The sequence below is a fragment of the Daucus carota genome, chromosome 9 (genome assembly GCF_001625215.2).
Source record: "Daucus carota subsp. sativus chromosome 9, DH1 v3.0, whole genome shotgun sequence".
Taxonomy (NCBI): Eukaryota; Viridiplantae; Streptophyta; class Magnoliopsida; order Apiales; family Apiaceae; genus Daucus; species Daucus carota.
The window spans coordinates 41,480,030-41,503,346 of NC_030389.2; the positions used below are offsets into that span (position 1 = coordinate 41,480,030).

General features: G+C 33.1%; 4 protein-coding genes across 4 annotated transcripts; 1 reads left to right on the forward strand and 3 right to left on the reverse strand.

Moving 5' to 3' along the window:
* Positions 1-804: 804 nt before the first annotated feature.
* LOC108200712 (calmodulin calcium-dependent NAD kinase) lies at positions 805-6,709 on the reverse strand. The gene is made up of 8 exons (XM_017368954.2): positions 6,450-6,709; positions 6,029-6,252; positions 5,634-5,692; positions 2,335-2,553; positions 2,079-2,208; positions 1,628-1,950; positions 1,395-1,539; positions 805-1,238 (listed from the first exon to the last, which is right to left on the reverse strand). Exons 1-8 carry the CDS (start codon positions 6,568-6,570, stop codon positions 966-968), a joined length of 1,494 nt encoding a protein of 497 aa, XP_017224443.1. The 5' UTR covers positions 6,571-6,709; the 3' UTR covers positions 805-965.
* A 5,694-nt stretch (positions 6,710-12,403) lies between these two features.
* Positions 12,404-14,540, reverse strand: LOC108201647 (uncharacterized). Its single transcript, XM_017369933.2, has one exon. The coding sequence runs from the start codon at positions 14,380-14,382 to the stop codon at positions 12,454-12,456; it is 1,929 nt and encodes a 642-aa protein (XP_017225422.1). The 5' UTR covers positions 14,383-14,540; the 3' UTR covers positions 12,404-12,453.
* Positions 14,541-15,700: 1,160 nt separating this feature from the next.
* LOC108201648 (uncharacterized) lies at positions 15,701-17,594 on the reverse strand. The gene has a single exon (XM_064085274.1). It carries the CDS (start codon positions 17,588-17,590, stop codon positions 15,725-15,727), a length of 1,866 nt encoding a protein of 621 aa, XP_063941344.1. The 5' UTR covers positions 17,591-17,594; the 3' UTR covers positions 15,701-15,724.
* A 3,310-nt stretch (positions 17,595-20,904) lies between these two features.
* On the forward strand, positions 20,905-22,857 carry LOC108200946 (cinnamoyl-CoA reductase 1). Its single transcript, XM_017369219.2, has 6 exons — positions 20,905-21,166; positions 21,265-21,440; positions 21,750-21,935; positions 22,041-22,203; positions 22,315-22,504; positions 22,602-22,857. Exons 1-6 carry the CDS (start codon positions 21,052-21,054, stop codon positions 22,759-22,761), a joined length of 990 nt encoding a protein of 329 aa, XP_017224708.1. The 5' UTR covers positions 20,905-21,051; the 3' UTR covers positions 22,762-22,857.
* Positions 22,858-23,317: the final 460 nt, after the last annotated feature.

Below are 23,317 nucleotides of genomic sequence, written 5' to 3' on the forward strand. Positions count from 1 at the left end.
AAATGATTTTGCCCATAATGCTGCTTACAAAGGGAGAGTTTGGAGAAATGTTAATTTGCAGTTTCTAACTTGTCAATGGAACACTGTGGGATTTATAGTTAAATTTAGTTACATTCACATACATCTTTGTAATCTTGTCTTTAATTATTCATGTCATATATAATGAATTTTTGTTAGTATTTAACCTCTACTTAAATTTTCATACTCTCTTTATGTCTCTTTTACTTTTGACATGTAATCTAAGATGTATGAGAATTATATTTTCAATTATTATTCTTTTGAAATTTTAATGAATAAAATAACTTTAAAATTTAAAAGTAATTATGAAAACTATTTTTATATAATTTATAATAAGTGCAAAAAAAAAAAGGCACACAAAAGAAGCCGCGGAAAGAACATGTCTCTTACCCACCTTCCCCCGCTTATTTACACTTCTCATTAATTTATGTCTATATATTAAAAGAGGATCGGAGTAAAACGAGCGGTCAATAAAATAATCGTGAAAAAATAAATTTATCTCTCTTTAATAAAAAGATAACAAAAATGTTATGACTTTTTAATAAATGCCTCTTTACCATAGACATTGACTTATAAGATGCAATAGCATTGTAATATGCACTTTAGTGATTTATTCCAAATATTTTGAGTTCAGTTAGTTATCTAGTTGCAAATGAGGGTTGAGATTAATTATATTTTGGCCGTTACCCTTTGCAACACTTGCTTTCACAATTATTAGTGTTTTAAAATGGTACATGATATAAAAAAGTAGGTTAATTAACTAATTCAAAGAAAACTACATGCATGTAGAAGGAAAAAAGTGCTTATTGTTAATCAAGAAACCTATGGCAGCATAAGCTAATGTAACCATAGAGAAAAATATGAAACATCATCAATGCACATAGTGTAAATTATTAAGAGGTTGATAGCTACAAGTAGTAGTATCTTTCAAGCTCCGGAAATACTAATTATGATGAGGATGCAGCTGAAGTTTCAATTTTTCGAATAGCCACGATCAGTTCCTGTTGAATTTTGGGTCTGTCAGGCAACAGAACTATGTCTTTCCATACTTGTGATCCAATCCCCACTATCAATTCTTCACCATCATGTTCACCAGCTGCTGCTGCATAAAGTTCCTCGATGGAATCCGCTTCATCGTTCAACTTGCTTACCATTTTCAGACATCTGATTTCATCTGGATCCACTAACAACTTGCTCAATCCATCTTTGTACCCTATTAACTGCATTCATCAACCAGTGACCACTCAAACACTCCATCTTCATTCATATGTAATAATAGTACTATCTGGAGTGCCAAATAGTCTAGCTATATGTAATTTGAAACTCTTGAATTCAATGCTAAATTCTACTATTAGTAGTAAATTCTTAGAACTTACAGTAGGTGGAGCACCAATGCCATTGGTGCAGTAGAGCCTGGCATGATCGACAAGTTGGCAATAATTTGGAAATGCATTAGCAAATCTCTTGTGAGATTTCAACTGTGAATTCACCCTCACTGCCCTTCCAGTTGCTACAGCCCTCCTGCAATAATATTGCAGATTACTTCCCAACTATAAAAATGTACTCTATTATTCGTAACATTGATGCTTCTAGTAAGAAGTTCGCGTACCTGATACCTCTAACAACAGCCAAATAAGCATCACAAACAACTCCCACAAGCTCTATTCTATAAGGCCTTCGTTTGCCTATTTTTTCATAACCTTCTTCGTTTTCATCTATTTTTTCCCAGTAGTTCTCAATAACAGTCCCATCATCTTGGACAATATAGCCAACTCCCATGCGATAGCGATGCTTATGAATGTCACGTGCCATGACAATTGTCTGTTGGACAAAGGGCTCCCATGAAAATGTACCATCCATGATCACATCCCTCCCTTCATTCAGTGCTGTGACTAGGAGTGATGATGCAGCATCTGTCGATGTTTGATGCACCTGTTTCAGTTAAATGATATTGAATTTAGTCCTTCCGTGAGAACGAACTTTATAGAAATTCACTACAACCTATGCATTAGTCTTAAATTTATAACTTCAAGTCCTATTCCGGAAATTCTATAAAATACCAGTTCAGCAGTTTGAAGCATATCCTGATGATGTCCCCTGGAGCTAATAGCTCTATAGATCACATCCCTCTCCTTAAACGCATCCGCTTCCACTACTACTGCATTTGTTCCAGCTCCAGACCAAAATGAACTGCTCAAATTGTTAAAATTCTTTATTAAAAAAAGATAATCAAGGCGCGAAATTCTCAGCTATTTTTTAAAATGAGAGGATCCTCATTAATATATATTCATAATTTCGAAGATTTGAAGTATATACTCATTGAGGAGGTCTTTGAGGACAGTGCTCTTTCCAGCTCCCATACCACCACCCATGAAAAGGAGCACAGGACTTCTTTCATTGTGAGCCACGGGTACCATGAGCCCAGTTGAATCTTCTGGCCCGTTTGATGACCCAATGGCCTTCATTTCCTCCACTAAAAGAGATATTGCTCTTGTCACTTTCAGATCCTTTGTTACCTTCTCGAATCTCTTCTTCCTGAGTTATAATTGCCAATTTAAATTAAATCAGATTTTTTAGTCAACTCAAATTCTATTTCCTGATATTTTAGAAACCTACAGAGTAGTTATGTCTACATTAACCACTTTTCTTTTATGTTTCATGTAGTATTAAACACTAGGCCCCATTTTGTTTACCAGAAGCGGAAGCTGCAGCTTCTTGGTTTTCGCTTTTCATAACTCGTTTGTATAAATAAGTAAAAATACTTTTAAGAAATTGAGAACACTAGCTTCTGTTTTAGAATTCTACTTTTTTTTCCAAAAACTTTATTAACTTCTCACTTCTAATCCACTTTTTATTTTAAACCACAAATCACTTTTTTTAAGTTTGTCGAGACGGCCCCTAGAATTTAATGATACTGAAGGAGCATCGCAAGCTGGCATCAACAAAGGGACATACAGTTATGGTCCAAAGAAGAAGAAAATGAGATGTTTTGACATTGATTCTGATTTTGGATTTTTGGATAAGATATTTGAGGAGATTTCTATGCAAGACAACTCTATTTGGGAGATGCCAAGATGTCTCCACCACAAGTCAAAATCCACAATTACACAAATATAGAAATTGTATGTTGTGCATCACAGCGGTACAAAATTGTTCTTACTTTGCTATTTGTTTGGTGGCCCGTATTATTATCATTGTTTAGAGTCGAATTGTCTACTTTCCTAATAATTGGGAAGATAAGTTTGTACCTGATCCGGTAGGTAAAAATAAACAGTAGATAGAATTCAACTTACTTTTTGTACCGAGTTTTGGAATAATTTGAACTAGGGAAAATAGATTTTTTTGCCACTCAACTTATAGTGTTTTTAGAAACTTACTACCCAACTAAATTTTTTATTCTTTTAGTCACTAATGTTAGGTTTGGTTTTATTTTTAGCTACCAACTTAGGTTTGGATTTGATTACCAGCATTATTATAATTTTTTTGTCGCTAAACTTATTGCGTTTTTAGAAACTAACCACTGAACTATAATTTTTTTATTTTACTCACTAGTGTTAAATTTAGCTCTTTTTTTTGTCACTGAAGTTAGATTCAAATTTGATTATAAGCATTACATTTTATGTGTATCATTATTAAAATATAGTGGTAGTCGGTAATATTTTGATGATTTGATATATATTTGTATTTTTATATGTAGTACTTTTTATGTCTTCAAGGTCGCTTACCTTGGATGAAAAGAATTTTACACGCATAGTATGGCCTTTAAAAGATGTAGTTTATCTCTATTTATTTATCTCGAAAATTAAGTTTTCCTCTCTATTTATTTATCTCGAAAATTATAATAAGATAAAGTTATGAAAATTTTTGAAGATAAATTTAAGAGAGATCTTAGACTGAGCTAGTCCATTGAAAGTTTAATAGCGAAAGATGATGCGTCATATCACTCAATTACACTTTATCTTATGAGAGAGGGCGAATTGTTTGAAATCATTGATTTCATATTCATGATTTATTGAATTTTTAAAATCTAATTACTATTTTTCCTGATTTTAATTTTTCATCGGCTCATTTTATATTATTATTGCTATATATAAGGATATAAACATACGACACATCATCAAAGATTAGATACTATCACTATGTATAAATGATGCTACAAAAAATTATCATAATGCCAATAATCAAATCCAAACCTAAGTTGGTGGCTAAAAACAAAACCAAACCTAACATTAGTGATTAAAAAAATAAAAAAATTAGTTGAGTGGTAAGTTTCTAAAAACACTATAAATTGAGTTGCAAAAAAATCTATTTTCTCTTTGAACTATCGTTTGATATTATTATAGGTTCGTGTTCTTTTAGAACAGCTATATGTTTGAAGAACGGCTTACCAAAATTGCACGAATTTTCAACACAGTGAAGATGTAAGGTAATACTCCCTCCGTCCCATTTTAGTTGTCACATTTCTATTTTTGTTGGTCAAATTGACTAATCTTTGACCAAAATATTATAAGTCATTATTTCATTATTTTAAAAAACTAAAAATTACATCTTAAAGTAGATTAAAAGTTATTTCCAGCGACATATTTTTTTTATTTTTTCACTTGATAAAATATTAATAAATTTGAATTAAATTTTGGTCAATTCGATCGCCCAAAAGTGACAACTAAAGTGAGACAGGAGGAGTACTATCATTTATTTTTAGTCAACACGGTGAAGATGTAAACTGTAAAGTAATATAGAGTATCATTTATTTTTGTTTGGTAAGTCAAGGATGAATCTTTGGAAGGTAAAAACGTTACTTCTAGAAGAAAAATTGACTTCACCGCTAATAATTTTGTCATCACTAAGGAAATCATAATCATGCATGACAGGATTGATAGCAATGACTTCTCCTCACCATTCTTGATTTCTTCCATACCACTTATCCTAACCATTTTCACATGCTATTGACAATATTATTTTAAAAATTCAACTTTTTTTTTTGGTCATATAAAAATTCAACTTGTTACATAAAACTTAAAAAAATTGAAGATTAAAATATCAGAGAAAAGAATGAGGTCAAACCTTGTAACTAATCCACTTATATCGGTTATATTTAGCAAAGCTCTTGGTGCATAATTCCACATTATCTATTATCATATTAATAATATATTTTATTTATAATAATTTTAAAATATAATATTATTTTTAAGATATTAGTAATTATTATATAACTAATGTAACGAAGTAAAATATCTTATAAATTTAACAAATTTTATAGAATATAATACAGGTCCAATTTAAATAATTATTTTTAGCCTGACATAGAGATGCTGTCAAGTAACATCATATCTTTTGTTTGGTAAGCCAAGGATGGATCTATCGAAGGGGAAAACATCAATTCTAGAAGAAAAACTGATTTCACCACTACTTTTTTGTCAAGATTAACGAAATCATTATCAATGCATGACAGCATTGATAGCAATGGCTTCTCCTAACCATTTTTCCATACGAGTTATCCTAACCATTTTCACATGCTAATTAATAACAACAATATTTATAAAAAATCAGCTTGTTGTTACTTAAAACTTAAAAAACTTAAAGATTAAAAAATAGAGAAACGAATGAGGTCAAACCTTGTAGCTGCCATTACCATGTTCTTGAGCTTCTTCTGCTCAGAGTCAACGCTTAACACCTGCAACAAATCGCATGATCATGATATATCATATACATGGAATCTTATAATCCTTCCGTCTGAGGTCATTTTTTTTACCATTTTATTTCACTATTTGGAATATATATATTAATTTTGTTATAAAATATAGTTTCATAATTTTTTTTATAAGAATCTGAACATTATACTTTATAAAGGGAAAAAAAAAACTAAGTGAAAATGCATGTCAAACCCTAAGTCCCCGATATAAAGAACCTAGGAGACGGAGGGAGCATATACAGTAGTCATATATGTGATATTAGAAATATGAAAAACGAATGACTGGATCAAATTGGTATAGAAGGAGGTAAAATTAACCTGAGTGATCATGTCAGAAGCCTGAGACCAGTGATATGCAAAATAGGATAAAATGCATCTGTCAAATTCTTCCAATAGTTTTCCATACAGCAAATCAGCTTCTGGCTGAGAAATAAAATATTCATATATCTTCTCTTCACAAACTTTCCCTTGCTTCAAATACTCATATGCCAGTTTGCTTAGTTCTGGACATTCACTCCCATCTGTGAATCCAATCTGCCTTGCTGCACACATAAGTACAGATATAATATAAGTAATCAACCTGTCTAAAACCGTTACGTGTTTCAGTCAGGCTTACGATGATCATATAATATCCTAACAGGCTTAATAAACGCGATAAGTATGTTGTAGGTCGTCGTCTCGACCTGAGCCAAACTTTTAGGTAGATAAATGATATGAAAATAGGGTAAAGTGTACTGACCAACATAATTAGCAAAATTTTCTAGCGTTGAATGATGGCTTGATTCTGAACTCCCCAACCTTGGAACAAGAGAATGATGGTCGTCTTTGTGTGCTTTGTGTTTATGTCGAAGATAATGCATTTTGAGAGAAAAAATTTGGTGATGGCTGATCTGAGCAGCAGCAATATATTTCTGCGGTGAGTAGTTATCCTTTAGAGTTGTGAATTGTTTGTAGAATTGATCATTCTATATATAGAGGGAGGAGAGCTATAGAGAAAGCGAAGCGTGTAAGGTGTGCTTCTAACATGTTATTTGGATGACTGTTTAGTCTTCTGGGAAAAACTTACGGATTTTAACGGTATGAGTAAAAATTACTCCCTCCGTCCGCATGAGTTATATACATTGGACGAGTACGCAGGCAGTAAAGTATAGTTCTGTAACTTATAACTTATTTTTAAAATTTTTTTTTTCTGAATAACAGTTTGAATGTTATATTTTTATTTAGAAAATGAAAATTTTAAAAATAAACTATAGAACTATATTTTATAAGAGTATTGAAGTGCGTGTTGAGCAGTGAAAAAGAAACGTATAGAATTAAACGGGACTGAGAAGTAGAGAATTGTTTGTTATTTAAGATCGGTAGAAAATATATTAAAAATACAAATTGTTACGGTATAATATTATATTATATAATCAAATGAGGAAGGTATGAGATTGAGAACCTACCTACTCGCAGCGAATTAGATAGATACACTTGAATTTAGAATTTAATTCAACAATTCACAGCAAGATATCAATGTGTGCAGTGTTCCTGCATGTTACTTGTTTCTGAATATATACATATATGACTATGATTTTTAGGGGAATTATCTTTTATACTGTTTTTTCAATTTTATTTTCAAAAATACTACCTTATTCAATCTTATTTTCAAAAGTACTAGCTTCTCTAAAATATTTTCAAAAATACTATCTTTTTGAAAATATTTTCCATATATATATATATATATATATATATATATATATCGACTCTAAAGATGAGGTCGAAAATGACATTTGAAAACCGAAACTTGAAATCAGGATTTGTAGTTGCATATATGGTTGCATATGCAACCACAGTATTTTTGAAAATATTTTAGAGAAGGTAGTATTTTTGAAAATAAGATTGGAGAAAATAGTATTTTTGAAAATAAGATCGGAGAAGATAGTATGAATAAAAAAAACCCTAATTTTTACCTTTTGGACGGTGCCTTAACCTAACAAGTATGATCACCTTTTTCTTAAAAGAAAATTATTTCATTGCATATATCTTAAAATATATCTAAATAATATTGTAGTTGATAAAGTTGTTTAAACTCGATTGGCATATGTGGATTTGAAATTTCAAATACTCTTATTAAAAATTTTTATATTTTTCTAAGAATAAAATTTATAATTTGTCATGGAATATGACACTTCTATATAATTACTTTTATCAGTAATAATATCATATCTTTGACTTGTATTTGTAGTAAACATTTATATTTGATTTTTCCATGTAATACTCTTATATTATATAAAATATAATATAACTAATTTATGATTGTAAAATAAATTGTTGATTTAAAATTTTTATTAAAAAAGTATATGAAATAGATAAATGAAAAATGTAAACTGAATTAAAATAAGTTAGTTTTTATAAGTTAGTTGACCATGAGAGATACATTCCTATAAATTAGTTTTTACATGGGTATGTTTTCCCGATATTTTATTTCATAGACATATATAAATATATAGGGGTTTACTCCACTAGAAACTAAATTAGCCTAGAAACTAGAAGTAGTCCTTAATCAATTTTTCACCACTGTTTTTACCGGCATAAATCACTAATTTGTATATTATATATCACTATGTTATATATAAGAAATATGAAAAATATAGATATATAAATGCACATATATATAACGTATATCATCATTATCTTCACTCATACTACATCGATCAAACTACTTGCATCATTATCAACCTCAGCCATTACCTATAACCATGATTTGCCTATACAGTAAAAACTCTATAAATTAATAATGACGAGACCGGGGAAATTTATTAATTTAGAGAGTTATTAATTTATTGATAAATTAATAATTATTAATTCAAAGAGTTTTTAACCGATTATACGCTACATACCAAATAAAAAGGCAAATTAGTCTATGCCTCTTACTCACTTAGAAATACATTGCTACGAACTTTGGGACTCAACATAAATTGGTAACTACTGTAATAATGACTTTTGAAGTACTGTACGGTAAATGTAAACAAGAGGAATAAATATGTTCAATGTCCAGTATTTTTAAGCAAGTTTCCATGAATTATTAATTCATGATTTTTCTGGGATCGAAAATTATAAAGAGATCTCCCGAAAAATTATTATCTTATTATTTTATCGAGTTTTTTCAATTTTTTACATTGGCCCAGGTCGGGACCGGACAAATTTATTATTTTAGAGAGTTTATTAATTTACCGAGCATTAATCTAAAGAGTTTCTAATGTAGCTCCTTGTCACCATAACTTGTAACTACTAATGATTATCTACCACCACCACACACCTCATCTTGTCGTTTTGGAGCTCCTACAACTATAATTGATCATCAATAATCAACCACTAATAACAATCATAAGTAAATTATCTTAATTATTAAAAATAAAATTGATAATATTACTGTATAAAATAGTGATTAACAACATATAAACTTGTGATTTCTGGAGTTATAAACGGTGATAGAAGGAATGGTTTCTGGTTTCTAGAATAACATTGGTTTCCATTTGATTACTTAGCTATATACTCCCTCCGTCCCTTTTTACTTGTCCCTTTTGAAAAAATAACGCATCTTAAGAAAATGTTAGGTGGATATCTTGTTTTCATACATATCCCTAATAAATGTAATGAATTAGATAGAGTTGTGTATATATATATGCTAGTCAAACATTGGAAGTTGTTACATTTTGAAAAAACATACAAAAAGTTGCTTTGAAAAGAGAAGTGGACAAGTAATTTGGGACAATTTTTTTTTTCAAAAGGGACATGTAAAAAGGGACGGAGGGAGTATAAATTAATGAATATATTACATCTTGATAATCCAATTCTTCATAATTCAATTATTGCTCAACAAGTTTTAATTGGATTGGATAAAACTAAACATTTGTTGTATATATTATTAGTTGATTTCAAAAAATTATATCTAAAATACAATAAAAACAAATCAAATTATTATCAAAATAATAATAAAAGAAAATTAAAAATCACAGCCACGTGCTATGTTACTCTTTTGACAGGAGATATTCAACACAATTCACGGTACGTTTTTGTAGAATACTGAATCTGACTTTTAGAATAGTATTGAATATTTGTTTCAAAAAAAGAATAGTATTGAATATTAAAATACAGTAAGTTGAAATAAGGTTTTTTTTTTTTTTTTTTAAGAAAGTTGAAATAAGTTGTTAGGAGGCTTATGACGAACTATGATAATTTCATAACAGACAAGCCGAGGGTTGGTAGCAATTCTCAACAGTATAATACAAAGTCAACCGAAGATACTGTATATACTCCCTCCGTCCCTATCTGTCCATTTTTAAAATTTTCGCATATATTTAAAAAATTTAGGTTTGATAAGAAACTTTCAGCAATACCTTTGTTTGATGCCTTAATTGTAGGAAAATACTGGTGAGATTACTCCATCATCCAATACAAATTTAATGAAGCAGTGAGTAATAATCATGATATCTATAGCTAGAAGAACAAAGTCAAAGACTCTTCCGGTTTTTAAATGAGTTATTGGTATTAAACTAACATGTTTATCAGTCACGTTGAAAACATAAATAAGGATAAAAATGAAATTTTTTGCTTTGGTTATATAAATGGACAGATAAATAGGGACAAATTTTTACTTTCTTGACAGATAAATAGGGACGGAGGGAGTACAAATTTAAGCATCATAATTTTACAAGCCTGCAAGGCCACGAAAAACCATGACCATTTATATTTATTTCAATTGGGCCGGTCAATATGTTTAATGTGAAACTAAAATGTTGAATATTAAAAAAAGTTTTTAAGAAATTATAAATGCAGATTTTGATGTGTTATGTAGATAAATATATTCTAATAATATCAAGGAAAAAAACTAAAAATATACTCCTTTCGTCTCTCTCAATTCTTAACATTGGGGGACGGGGCGCGGCACACACTTTAATGCGTCTAGAAAATATAATTTTGTAACTTTTTTTAAAATTTTTCTTTTTCTAACTAAAAATTCAATGTCTAAATTTTTGTTCAAAATTTTTTTTTAAAAAAGTTATAGAAATATCTTTTATAGGCGCATTAAAAGTGCGTGTCAAGCAGTGAAAAAGAAATGTTAAGAAATGAGAGGGATAGAGGGAGTATTAATAAGCAAAAAGATCACTGCAAGTTAAATCTAGTTTTGTGATCCATTTGCAAGTTTTTTGAGTTCAGTGACCTAATTGCAAATTGACCATGAATTCAGTGATCTTTTTGCCTATTAACCCAATTTTTAAATGAATCATCAATAGTATCAAATAGCCTAATTGAAATAGTAACATAGACATCACCTTTACACTGACCATAGAGAACTAAGTAAAAGTAATTGGTTTATATGAATCCTTGGAATTTTGGATGTATCAACTTATGGAAGTAATATGAAATTTATTTAATTTATAATGATCCGGTATAAAGTGGGGAACTCGTCGTAATTGAAAATCCTTCTGTGAAATTATCATATATAAGAAAAAAAAAGGACCATTGAAGTAAACAAGATCTTCAATTTTTGGCTCTTGAAATTTGAGGTTTCACCAGACTGGAAGCATAACATTACAGAACACTAATGATGATCAATCCCGTTCGATTTGTTTTTCGCTACTTCAAAAGGATTTCACAGTCAATTTCGTACAAATTTATTTTTAACTCTTCCAAAGAATCATATTAAAAAAAATATTTTAACTACTTATACTCAAGATTAATCTTTTTTTATATTTATGGAGTAGGACTTATTTAAAAGTGACTTGCGGTTTACAAATCAAACAGAGTAAAACAGGGTCATGACTCGTTCAATTGTCGATGCAAGAAGCTAGAAGTTTCAGTTCACAATTAAGTACGTATGCTACCAGCAAGGGGTTGACTATATAGCTTTATTCTTCAGTAGGTCTGATTTGTAAATTAGGCATCATCATACATTTAATTAAAACGTAAGGAGCACGCTTGGATAGCTCAAGTGGTTAAGAGTTTATTCTATATCGTCCCAGATCCTGGGTTCGGCCTTTTGATATAGTCATTGTGAGTAACATACTGGAATATGCTACACAGCTTGTCTAAAGTTCTACTCGCCTAGAGTGTAGAAAATCTGAACTTGACAAGAGCTCTCCATTGCAGATTCATCATTATTGGTATCATTATGAGCAGAGGACTAAAAGATGCACTTTCCAAGCCATGCGCGGTGTGGCTATTATGCCAATGCCACTAGCAATATATCGAATTCTACCATTAGCCCTAGTATGTTTAGTCTTGTTTGCAGCACATGACCTGGACTAGTTGTACATTGTGTTCCACGGTGATAGGGCCCATTCTCATACACTTCCCGTTGACTCGTCTCAATGCCTTTCCCGTTGTCTATCTGGCGGACATGAGAGAACGGGACTTGCATGTCGCCAAGAATCTCTAGGGCACGGAGAGAAGAAACACGTGATAGGCAAAAATAGGTGTCACAAGGAGGTAAAAACCAATAAGCCCTATAATAAGGGCACGGTGCATTCAGGAAAGGTAAGAGAGAACCTTTATCACACAGATTTCATGATTTTATGAGTTCATAAGTCTAATTAAGCTACTATCATTCGTAGCACTCAGAAACAAGAAGATTAACATAATTCATACAAGAGAAAGAAAACATCAAATAGTGAATCAAGAACACGTCGTGCAGGATCATTCTTGTAAACTTATTTCATAAAACATTAGAACATTATATTACATGAAAGTATTTATTCTCAGTCATAGACAACTAGTTGTTGGTACTCGGAGCCAGAAACAGCCGCCTCCATCACATTTTCAGGACTAATTATCCCTCCTCCTTCCAGGAAGAGATTCATTAAATTCTTTGAATATCCACTAAGCATAGCCACTCCATTTTGTGTGGCTTTCACAGGTGTTGCAGATGAATTCCTGAGGTTCCAGAACACGATTTCAGGGACTTTTTGGTACCCATTTTCCCTGAATTTCTTCTGAATCACTCTGTAATCAGTCTCCCATGGATTCAGTGATGCTCTATCAAACTCCATATCACTGAAAACAAACAACCTTTTTATCATTTCTTCTTCGGTCAGCTTGGCAGCCACGGCTACCTCCAATATTCGATCAAAAACCTTCTGAAAATCAGTATTCATATTCCAATTCATGTACCTAATGAATTGAGTCTTTTTTTGGACAGTATCTCCTTGGATCAAGTGAAGCTCCGGGTCATGGCTAAACGTGATCACCTGCCCCTTCCAAGGCTCCGCGCTCAGCTCAGAGACTAATAAACCAAGCGCAATTGCAACAGCCATTGGAGTCCCAGTCATACTCCCAGAAACATCACAAACTGCAATACAATTTGTCAGTTTACCCTTCTGTAACATATCATCCACCATTCTTTTCCATTGCAGCTCTCCAACTGTCCGTTCCTCATCACTTCCAAGAACGCAAGACCTTGTTATGTCATGAGGAAACAATGCTCCAGCTGCAATCTTCTTTTTCCCCTTCTCCACATCCTTAAGATACTTCTTGAACCTCTCGTTATCACGAGCCACAAAAATTTCAGTATAAGTCTTCATGGCAACAGAGGCAACTCTGTTGTAAGGAAGTGACTGCCATTTTTTCGCACTCATGTAAACCTCAGGCAATTTTAGTGCCTTATGCAGAGGTACCAGTACTTGTTTCCTCAACCTATCTCTAACTCTATAAACATATTGTGCTTCCTCAATTCCTTCATACTCGGGGTATAATTCACGTGGAAATAATTTTCTGGCAATGCTAGCACATATTAAAGTGTGCTTATCATACGATGAATCAATCGTAGGACACCACTTTCCTGCTAAACTGATATTCTTTGCTTTACCTGAATTAAGGCATTCCATATCTGCCTTCAACATATTTGCAAAAAAGGATGAAATTTTATCATGCAATAGCCGATAATTTGCATCAGAGATGTACAGCTCTTGTATTTTCTTGGACAATTCAAGCTGTTTCCTCTTCCTCGAAGCTCTAGCCTTTTGCTTTTCTCTCATCACTTTGGCCTTATTTGCTTCAATTCTTATTTCTCTGGGCACCTGAGCCCTCAATCTCCTCTTTTTCATCACGAGACCTCGGCTATCTCTGTTCTCTCTCCATCTCCTCGAGTGATAACAAAATACCATGGTCATCCTCCGTGCACGTTTGCCTCTCGGTGCCTTTCTGGATATCCACTCAGTTTTTAATCTTGATCGGGCATCGTGGCCTTGGAGTATCCGGAACAGGATCTCAAACACATCCTTAAAGCAGCCAAAAGAGGCAATAACCTGCACATTACAAGCAAGGGTTTTAGGGTGGTTTTCATAAAGCCACAAGGCAGCAGTGAAAAAGCCTTCTTTATCAGACTTGCATGTGCCTCTAACGCCTCGAAGATTGCAGATTAATTTCAGAGTGAGAAGAGAATCATGAGCCCATGAGGCTTCCAGACGCTTAAGTAGCTGAGATCGCGGTGTATCAGGGACTACATGGTAGAAGAAATCCACACATGGATTGCCCGAGGACAAGTACGTAGCTGAGTTGTTTTCTGTATAGCCCATTGGAGGATCCTGGGTGCTAATGACAGGCCAGGATATACTGGTGGGACTTATTTTGATGGTGCAGGAGGAGGGGGCTGGTTTCGAGCTAATTACTAGTGCGTTTTTGAAATCCATGGCAACTGAGAATATCAGATTGAGTTAATGAATATTTTTATGAGGATTACAGAATGGCCTAAACCATGAAATAGCAGGAGGGTTTGGTCACAATGGCCTATTTTTATACAGAAATCAGAACCTTGGGGTCCAAGTTTATCTTAGGTACACTCAGTCACTCACAGTATTTGTTGCCAAGATAAACTCCGGGCAGTTAAGAGTTTAGTTTTGAAAAGTAATCTATCTTATTCTCCTATAGGTATCATATATTGAGGGATATTTGGTTTAATTAAAAAAATAATTTTATGTTTGTTATATAAAAAAATATCTGTGCAATACATAAATCTTTTTTTGAGCCTCAGCTGTTGGATTAGATTAACGGGTGTGTATTCGATTGGGATTTCAATACATTGTTTTTAGTCTATGGATTTTAATGGATTGTATGGGATTTTTATTTTTTGCGGATTCTTGATGAAATGTCGCAGAGTTGATAGGATTTAGATACAATGATTCAAAATCCCATTGAATTTGGTGGGATTTCAAAAAACTTAAAATACACTGAAAAATGCCACAAAATCCATCATTTTATGAAATGAAAAAAAATCCATCAACATTTGAATACCATCAGATTTTAATGGATTTTAAAAAATCTCAATTGATACCATCGGATTTTAAAGCATAATTTAAAATCTCAATTGAATACCACTAGATTTTGTAGCATAGTGTGAAATCCCAATTGAATACCTCGAGATTTTAATGGATTTCAAACAATCTCAATCGAATACCCTCGGATTTCATAAATGCAAAAAAATGCTTTAAAATCCCAATCCAATACACCCCTCTAAGATCAGTCTTCATGCTTTCCAAATATTTTGTCTCTCCAAGAAGTCCAACACATTATGAACCCTTGGCTTCTGTTTCCAACATTGTTTTAGCATAAACACAACAACATATTAGTGGTCAATAAATATTAATATAAAATTGAACTTCCTGTCGCAAGAATAGACTCAAAGAATCAAGATTAGCGAGCTCGATCATCTTCTTAGCATTCCTAAGTGCGATATGTAGAAAGTTACAATGAAATATCTTCTTCTCTTATCTGTTTTCTTTTTCATTCCCGTAAATGCAGGTTTTGAGACCTTAACTGCATTGCAGCTATTTAGAAGACCAAGGGGAATATTTGTTAGTGTTAAAGAAAGATTGTGAGCAGTTAGACAAGCTTCGAATAAAACAAGCATATAAGCAGCAGATTACTAGAACAAACCATTTATTTTTTACAGGCAAAGGGTATTTTTCAGTTTTGCAGAAAAATTCTAAAATTCATATCAGTAGCTGGCCATTTCTACAAGATACATATTCATTTTTAGTCGTATAGCACTAGTTTCTGGTAGTCAGTGCCCGAAATGGCCGCTTCCATCACAACCTCAGGACTAATTTCACCCCCACCATCCAAGAACATTGTTAACAAATTCTTTGAAAAACCACTAACCATAGCCACCCCATTTTCTGTGGCTGCAACAGGTGTTGCAGAGGAGTTCCTGAGGTTCCAAAACACAATGTCAGGCACTTTCTGATACCCTTTTTCCTTGAATTTTTCCTGAATCACCATGTAATCAGTCTTCCATGGATTTGTAGAGGCTTCATCAAACTCCATATCACTAAAAACAAACACAGTCTTTATCATCTGCTCTTGACTCAGCTGCGCACTGACAGCAATTTCCAATATACGATCAAAAACCTTCTGGAAATCAGTATTCATTCCCCAGTCCATATGCATAACAAAGTTGGCCTTTTTTTGGAGAGTATCTCCTTTGATGATGTGAAGCTGAGGGTTTTGACTGAAAGTAATCACCTGTCCCTTCCAAGGCTCTTCGCTTAGCTCAGAGACTAATAGCCCAAGTGAAACCGAAACTTCCATAGGAGTTCCACTCATACTTCCAGAGACATCACAAACTGCAATACAATTTTTTAGCTTACCCTTCATTATCATATCATCAACCATTCTTTTCCATTGCAGCTCTGCAACAATCTTTTCCCCCTCACAATCACTATAATAATTTAAACAAGACCTAATTATTTCATGGGGAAGCAATGCTCCGGCTGCAATTTTTGCCTTCCCCTGTTTCACATTCTGAAGGTACTCAGTAAACCTTTCCTTATCATGATCCATAAAAATCTTGGTGTAATTCTTCATCGCAACTGAGGCAACTCGGTTGTAAGCAACCAAATTCCATTCCCTTGCACTCATATAAACCTCCGGCAACTTAAGCACCTCATGAAGTGGAACAAGAACTTCTTTCCTCAACCTATTTCTCACTTCATAAACATACTGATCCTCTGCAATTCCTTCATACTCAGGGTAAGATTCACGCGGAAAGACCTTCTTGGCAATACTAGCATAGATCAACGTGTACTTATCATACGACGAATCAATCGTAGGGCACCACTTCCCAGCCAAACTAATCTTCTTGGCCTCACCAGAATTCACCAACTCTATATCCGCCCTCAACAAATTCGCGAAAAGGGTAGAAACATTCTCAAACAACAACTGATAATCCACATTAGTATTATACATTTCCATAGCCTTCTTTGATCTCTCCAGCTCTCTCTCCCTCCTCAAATCCTTAGCCCTCTGTCTCTCCTCCATCACTCTCGCCTTATTCGCCTCGATCCTCTCCTCCCTCGAGACCTCCCCTCTTTCTCTCCTCTTCTCATTAGCCTCACTCCTTGTATCCCTCATCTTCCTCCCACTTTTAGTAACATGAATGTCACGAAACCTCCTCTCCACAAACCTCCTTTTCGAGCCAGCCTTAACAGACTCCCACTCCCCCTTCATCACATTCCTCGCATCACCCCCTTGAATTACCCTAAACATGATCTCCAACAAATCTTTAAAGTACCCGAACGACACGTAAACCAGGACATTGCATGCAAGGGTTTTAGGGTGGTTCTTGAAGAGCCAAAGTGCAGCAGTGTAGAACCCTTCTTTATCTGTCTTCCCAGTGCCCCGAACGCCTCGAAGATTGCAGATGAGCTTCAGGGTAGTCAAGGGATCATGAGCCCACGACGCTTCGAGACGTTCGATGAGCTGAGAAGCAGGGGTGTCAGGGACTACATGGAAGAACAAGTCCAGACATGGATTTCCTGAGGACAAGTAGGTTGCTGAGTTGTTTTCAGTCAGCCCCATCATTGGTGAATAATTCATGGCTGCAGATTTACGTGCAAACATAGTGTGTGTGTGTTTTGGTACAAAATTCAGAGTGTTATGGATATTTGAGATTAGGGTTTTGAGGAGAAGAGAAAGGGATGGTATTTATAGATATTGAATGTTAAGTTTTTGATTACTTGGTGATCAAGGTTTGGGTTTAATTTATTAAGGGCTGTTACGATTTTTAAGCATCGTGTTGATCGGTATGGTAATCTGTGATTAATATTTTGACAGGAAGATAATCTGCGATTCGGGCAATAATTACAGTAATTTATTTTGTTGATTAAATTGTGACTTAATTTCGGTAATGATTTTTACTTTACCCATATTTGTTTATTATTTTAGTTTAGATTCTAGTATTTCACTAGAAACTTTTCTATAATAAAATTAAAAATTATAACTAGAATTTTCTTAAATTATATCGAAATATAGTACTCGTTGGGAGTCGAAGAAAAATACAGTAAACACAGATTTTAAAAAAGCTCACTTATTTTATTTGTGATGGTTCTGGGACTCATTCCGAGGTCGTTTGATTCATGAGTATGTGGAATTAGGTATGAGGTCTGTCCATTTCAAATTTATACATGATGTTTGATTGGAAAAAATAAGATCTCATACGGATACTTTAAACCTTGAAGTTATGGGTTTTTGATACCCAAGTGGGAATGTGAGTATAAGATACTTTCATTTTTTTTTATTTTTTTGTCTCTATTTAAGTAGTGAAATATTAATAATTGATACAAAATTAAATCAATGATGCAAAAATATATAACAATTATAATTTTATTAATATTTTCAATTAATAACTTATTTTTTACAAAAATTATGTATATTGATTTCAGCACTCAACCAAACACATGATAATATGATACCTCAAACCTATACCAACTTAACCGATTTCTCATTCTAGCTCCATACCATTTCTTGAACCAAACGACCTTCAAAGTTTAAATTGAATTTCTAGTTTTTGGTTTTATTTTTATTTGATCATTTTTTTTAATTTTATATGTTATTTTATCTTAATAGTGGTTACAAATTAATAAATATATTAAAAAGAACGTTACTGTAATTAGGGCCGACAATATCAGACACGACCCGAACCCGACTTGAACTCGACCCGAACACGCAATCCGATTTATAAGAGTGCGATTTATAAGAGTGCATGCTTTACGCTCTTGCTCTAGCAGTATCCCTGATTTCCGGATGGGCCTTGACGAGAAGTCGAGGATTCAAATTTTGTCGGGACAAAATTTGGTATGTGAGTGGATTCAATTCTCGAAATACATGTTTCACACGCTAATAAGCAATACGGATTTTTAGTGTGTACCGATGGGTATACACTAATCACTCTTTGTTTAGGTGGTGAATTTTGATTGATTCTCACAACATTCATAGTGATGACCCCACTGCACAAAATTTCTTAATAGTCAAAATTCCACACCTATGTGAAAAATAATTGTTAATGTGAGTCAGAAAGACCTAAACAATAACCATTAGTCCATTATTACTCCTTATAAAGGACATCTCATCACCAATATAAGAGCTTTAAATCTTTCAAACTGTGGCAACGAAATTTATATGACGTTAGAATAATATAGGAAGTATGCTGACCTAGCCCAGTTAATTTAGATTCGTGTCACATTTTTTTTAAATTCTTTTTTGCTATTGATTCATGTCACATTTTAGCTGTAACATGATCATACAAATTACAATATTCATAGCTATCCTTAGACGGAATTTTTGTTGAATTAGGATAAGATATGTTTTAGATATTATTTTTGAAAGAATGTTTTAGATAATTTTTAATTATTTATTACGAGTTCTAATCTTATCGTTGATCCGATCTGGTGGTCGCCTAGCCTCCGTTTGCATTATAATTTTTACTGAAAAATTATATGAAAAATTATTCGATAAATCTAAAAACAAGTCCCCATGCATTTGAAAAAATTGCTTTTCAATTTTTAGGAGAAATTGTTATAAATTTCATTCTCAAACCTCACTAAATACATTTTTTATATTATAAAGCAAACTTCACAGATAAAAAAAAAATTATCAAACAACAAATTTCATTTCTATAACACTACATTTTTTTATCAGCATTTTTATAACATCTTTAAACTGAAAAACAATTCTTAACATCACTCTCAGCTAGAATCTTCCCGTGTAAGAGCGTTTAGTCATCAATTATATTAATAAAATATTAAAATTACAAAATTTAAATTTATATCATATACTCCCTCTGTCCCATTTAATTGTATACATTTTATTTCAACCGCTCGATACGCATTTCAATACTCTTATAAAACATAGTTCCGTAACTTATTTTTGAGATTTTCTTTTTCTGAATAAAAATATGACATCCAAATTTTAATTCAGAAGAAGAAAATTTTAAAAATAAATTACACAACTATACAGATATAAATTACACAACTATACAGAAAAAGACATGCATATCTTGCGGAGGGGTTCATCGATTTGAGTGATGACTACACAGATATGAACGTGTAACAAACAAACAAATATGGAGTAATGTCGTATTCAATGTAGCAACAGATTTTGCAGCCTACAGCATGCATTTCTTGCAATCGACTATGGTAGATTGGAAGATATGCATTTATGCACCTGGGGGGAGTGGGGAGTGCCGTTATTCGGCGCTTTAATTCGGGCGATTCACACCGTTCAAATCAAAAAATTCGACTTTTTAATAATTTGGTTTCATTTTAATTTTCATGATTGAAAAATTTAAATTTTCCGATTTAGATTTGGAAACCGAAATAACTTAATCATTGACGCATATGTACATTATAAATAATATTTTTACAATTTAATTTAAATTGAAATTTCGTACATTACTATAATTATTTTGTTGAAAATCATTCTCCAGTTTTATCTCCATCCGTATTTATTACTTCTTCCGTCCCCTTTTACATGTTCGTTTTGATTTTTGACCAGTCTTGACTATATTTTTACTAAACTTTACATGTATCAGATATTTGAGAAATATAATAAAAATTATATCACTAGAAAATATATTTAATTTATTTTAATATGCAACCTTCAGATTTTAAAAGTAATTAGTCAAAAATTAGTCAATTTGACTTATCAAAAAACAAAATAAACATGTAAAAGAGGACGGAGACTCGGAGAGAGTAATACTAGTTCATAATTAATATACTTCCTCTGAATTAATATTTTTTTTATAAGACAACACTTAGAATTATGTATATTGATTATTGGAGAGTTATACAAAAATCATTTTTATTTTTTATCAAGTAATTTGTTAAGAGACAAAAAAGGTAACAATTAAAATCATTATTTTAAATAAGCTAGCTTGTAGGAGGGGAAATGATCCAGTTTGTTAGGATTTATTTCCTTATTTTTCTCTGTACTGTATTTGTTCACGTTTGTACTGCAAGGCTCTATAAAGGCCTGCATAATATCTGATAATAACAAGTATTATTGAAGCAGAAGCATTAGAGACTATGGAAGGGAAGAAAAGAGTGTGCGTAACAGGTGCAGGTGGGTATTTGGGATCATGGCTAGTCAAAGATTTGCTACTCAAAGGTTACGTTGTTCATGGAACTGTTCGAGATCCCTGTACGCATCATTCTCAATTTATTCGGGTTTTGTTCGAGCAATTTGATTTTATTTTAACTTAGCTCTAACACAGTGCTGTTCTTGTCTTTACAATTTAGGTGACGAGAAAAAGAATGGGCATCTGAAGAAACTGGAAAATGCTTCTGAGAATTTGCATATTTTTAAGGCTGATCTGCTAGACTATGAAGGTTTGTATAGTGCAGTCAAGGGATGCTCTGGGGTTTTCCATGTCGCCTGCCCTGTTCCTGGAACTCTTAAATTGCATAACCCTGAGGCAAGATTATTCTTCTGTTTTCCGTCTTAACCCGATTTCTGATTTGTAATTTTAACTTGCATAGTTGCATGTTACGTTAATTTGGAAATTCAATATAAAAAAAAACGAGATTCAGATATGGGGTGCGGAGATACATTTATTCGGGAATATTAAAAAGATGGGGATTTGGGTGCAGGGACAAAAATATGTTTATTCGGGAATATTAAAAAGACGGGGGATTCGGGTGCGGGGGATAAGGGGATAATAAATTAATAATTTGTTATGTATGTTATTATTAGCATTTTTCATGATTGAATTACATATGTATAGGTAGAGATGCTTGAGCCTGCCATAGCAGGCACCTTAAACATATTGAGGGCGTGCACAAATGCTGAAGTAAAAAAGGTTGTACTTGTTTCATCAGCTGCGGCTGTCACGTGTAACCCTAAATGGCCCAAGGATCTGGCAATGGATGAAAGCTGTTGGTCTGATATTGAATTTTGTCGAATGATTGAGGTACATTTATCTAGTTTATGTATCACAAACTGTGTTCAGATTGTGTTCAGAACTCTTATGATTGGAGTTATAGTACTCTGAATTATCAATTTGTATGAAAATCAGTACTGGTATGGCGTGGGAAAGACTACCGCAGAATGTAAGGCTTGGGATTATGCCAAGAATACTGGACTTAACTTGGTAACCGTTTGTCCATCTATTGTCATTGGACCGATGCTACAATCAACACTGAATGCTAGTAGCTCATTTCTCCTCGAATTCATGAAAGGTTTCTCTGTGTGAATCTGTGTCTTATAGTTATGTCTCTTTAGTTTGCTTTGATGAATAGGTGTAGTAATGTCGATAAATTCTGTTACTTCTGTGTATTGATGGAAAGCAGACACAAAGGGAACCGTGGAGAACAGGAGACTTCCTTATGTTTATGTCCAAGACACATTGAACGCAATGATTTTAGCGTATGAAAAGCCTGAAGCAGAGGGAAGATATATATGTTCTGCATTTACTCTATCTGCTAAAGAAATGGTGGAAAAGCTAAAGAGCATGTATCCAGACTACGTGTATCCAACAAGGTACTATGAACTCTCTGATATTATTTGTTATGAGGAGTATTCTCACTTTTATCAAATTGTAAGCACTAATCGTAATCTAAAATGTTATTCATGACAGTTTCAGTGAAGTAGAGGAACTCAATTCTGGGAAATTGAATTGCAAGAAATTGGAGAGTCTTGGACTACGCTTTACCCCTCTTGAGGAGAGTCTGACTAGCGCTGTCAAGAATTTGGAAGTTACTGGTCTACTAGTACCAGTTAATAAGCATCATGATTAAGCTGATTGAAAGTCATGTATTCTAAGATTTTGAAACCTGTCTATGTTATTGTCTTGATTTAGCTGAATGAAAGTCATCTGTCGTGAAATTATGGAACGTGTCTATGTTACTGTCGTGATCTAGCTGAATGAAAGTCATCGATTTAAAACTTATGGAACCATGTTACTTTGAATTCAGATGATGATCAATACGCGTAGTAGTCTGGTGTTTTCTTGACTAAATATAATGCACTATATTGAGCGTGTCACGGATTCTTTAAGGTGGAGAAGGCAATGTATAGTAATACGAAGACTGGCCACTGGAACTGTAAATCTTGTATAGCATTGGAGTGCTTAGATATGAGGCTTTTATAATGCATGGAAAAGGAATCAAGGTGAAATTATAGTTGGGGGAATTGGGGGCTTCTAACCAGAGAAGCAAGGTAATGTAATCTTTATTTCTTCTGGCCTATCGAATAAGGAAGGTAGTTCTGAAACGGAATTGGAGGCTTTCAGATATTTGGTGAAACAGGTTAGAAAAGGAAAATTTCAAGTGAGCAGATAATGATATTTCAGAT

What these genes read in the sequence shown, in the direction of transcription:
- LOC108201648 (XM_064085274.1), bottom strand. Translation starts at nt 17,590, where the DNA reads ATGTTTGCACGTAAATCTGCAGCCATGAATTATTCACCAATGATGGGG.
- LOC108200712 (XM_017368954.2), bottom strand. Translation starts at nt 6,570, where the DNA reads ATGCATTATCTTCGACATAAACACAAAGCACACAAAGACGACCATCAT. An exon ending in CTTCTGACATGATCACTCAG is followed by an intron (nt 5,693 to 6,028) that starts GTTAATTTTACC and finishes GATTTGTTGCAG; the next exon opens with GTGTTAAGCGTTGACTCTGA. An exon ending in GCATTGGTGCTCCACCTACT is followed by an intron (nt 1,239 to 1,394) that starts GTAAGTTCTAAG and finishes TGATGAATGCAG; the next exon opens with TTAATAGGGTACAAAGATGG.
- LOC108200946 (XM_017369219.2), top strand. Translation starts at nt 21,052, where the DNA reads ATGGAAGGGAAGAAAAGAGTGTGCGTAACAGGTGCAGGTGGGTATTTG. An exon ending in AATTTTGTCGAATGATTGAG is followed by an intron (nt 21,936 to 22,040) that starts GTACATTTATCT and finishes TATGAAAATCAG; the next exon opens with TACTGGTATGGCGTGGGAAA. An exon ending in TCTCCTCGAATTCATGAAAG is followed by an intron (nt 22,204 to 22,314) that starts GTTTCTCTGTGT and finishes GATGGAAAGCAG; the next exon opens with ACACAAAGGGAACCGTGGAG.
- LOC108201647 (XM_017369933.2), bottom strand. Translation starts at nt 14,382, where the DNA reads ATGGATTTCAAAAACGCACTAGTAATTAGCTCGAAACCAGCCCCCTCC.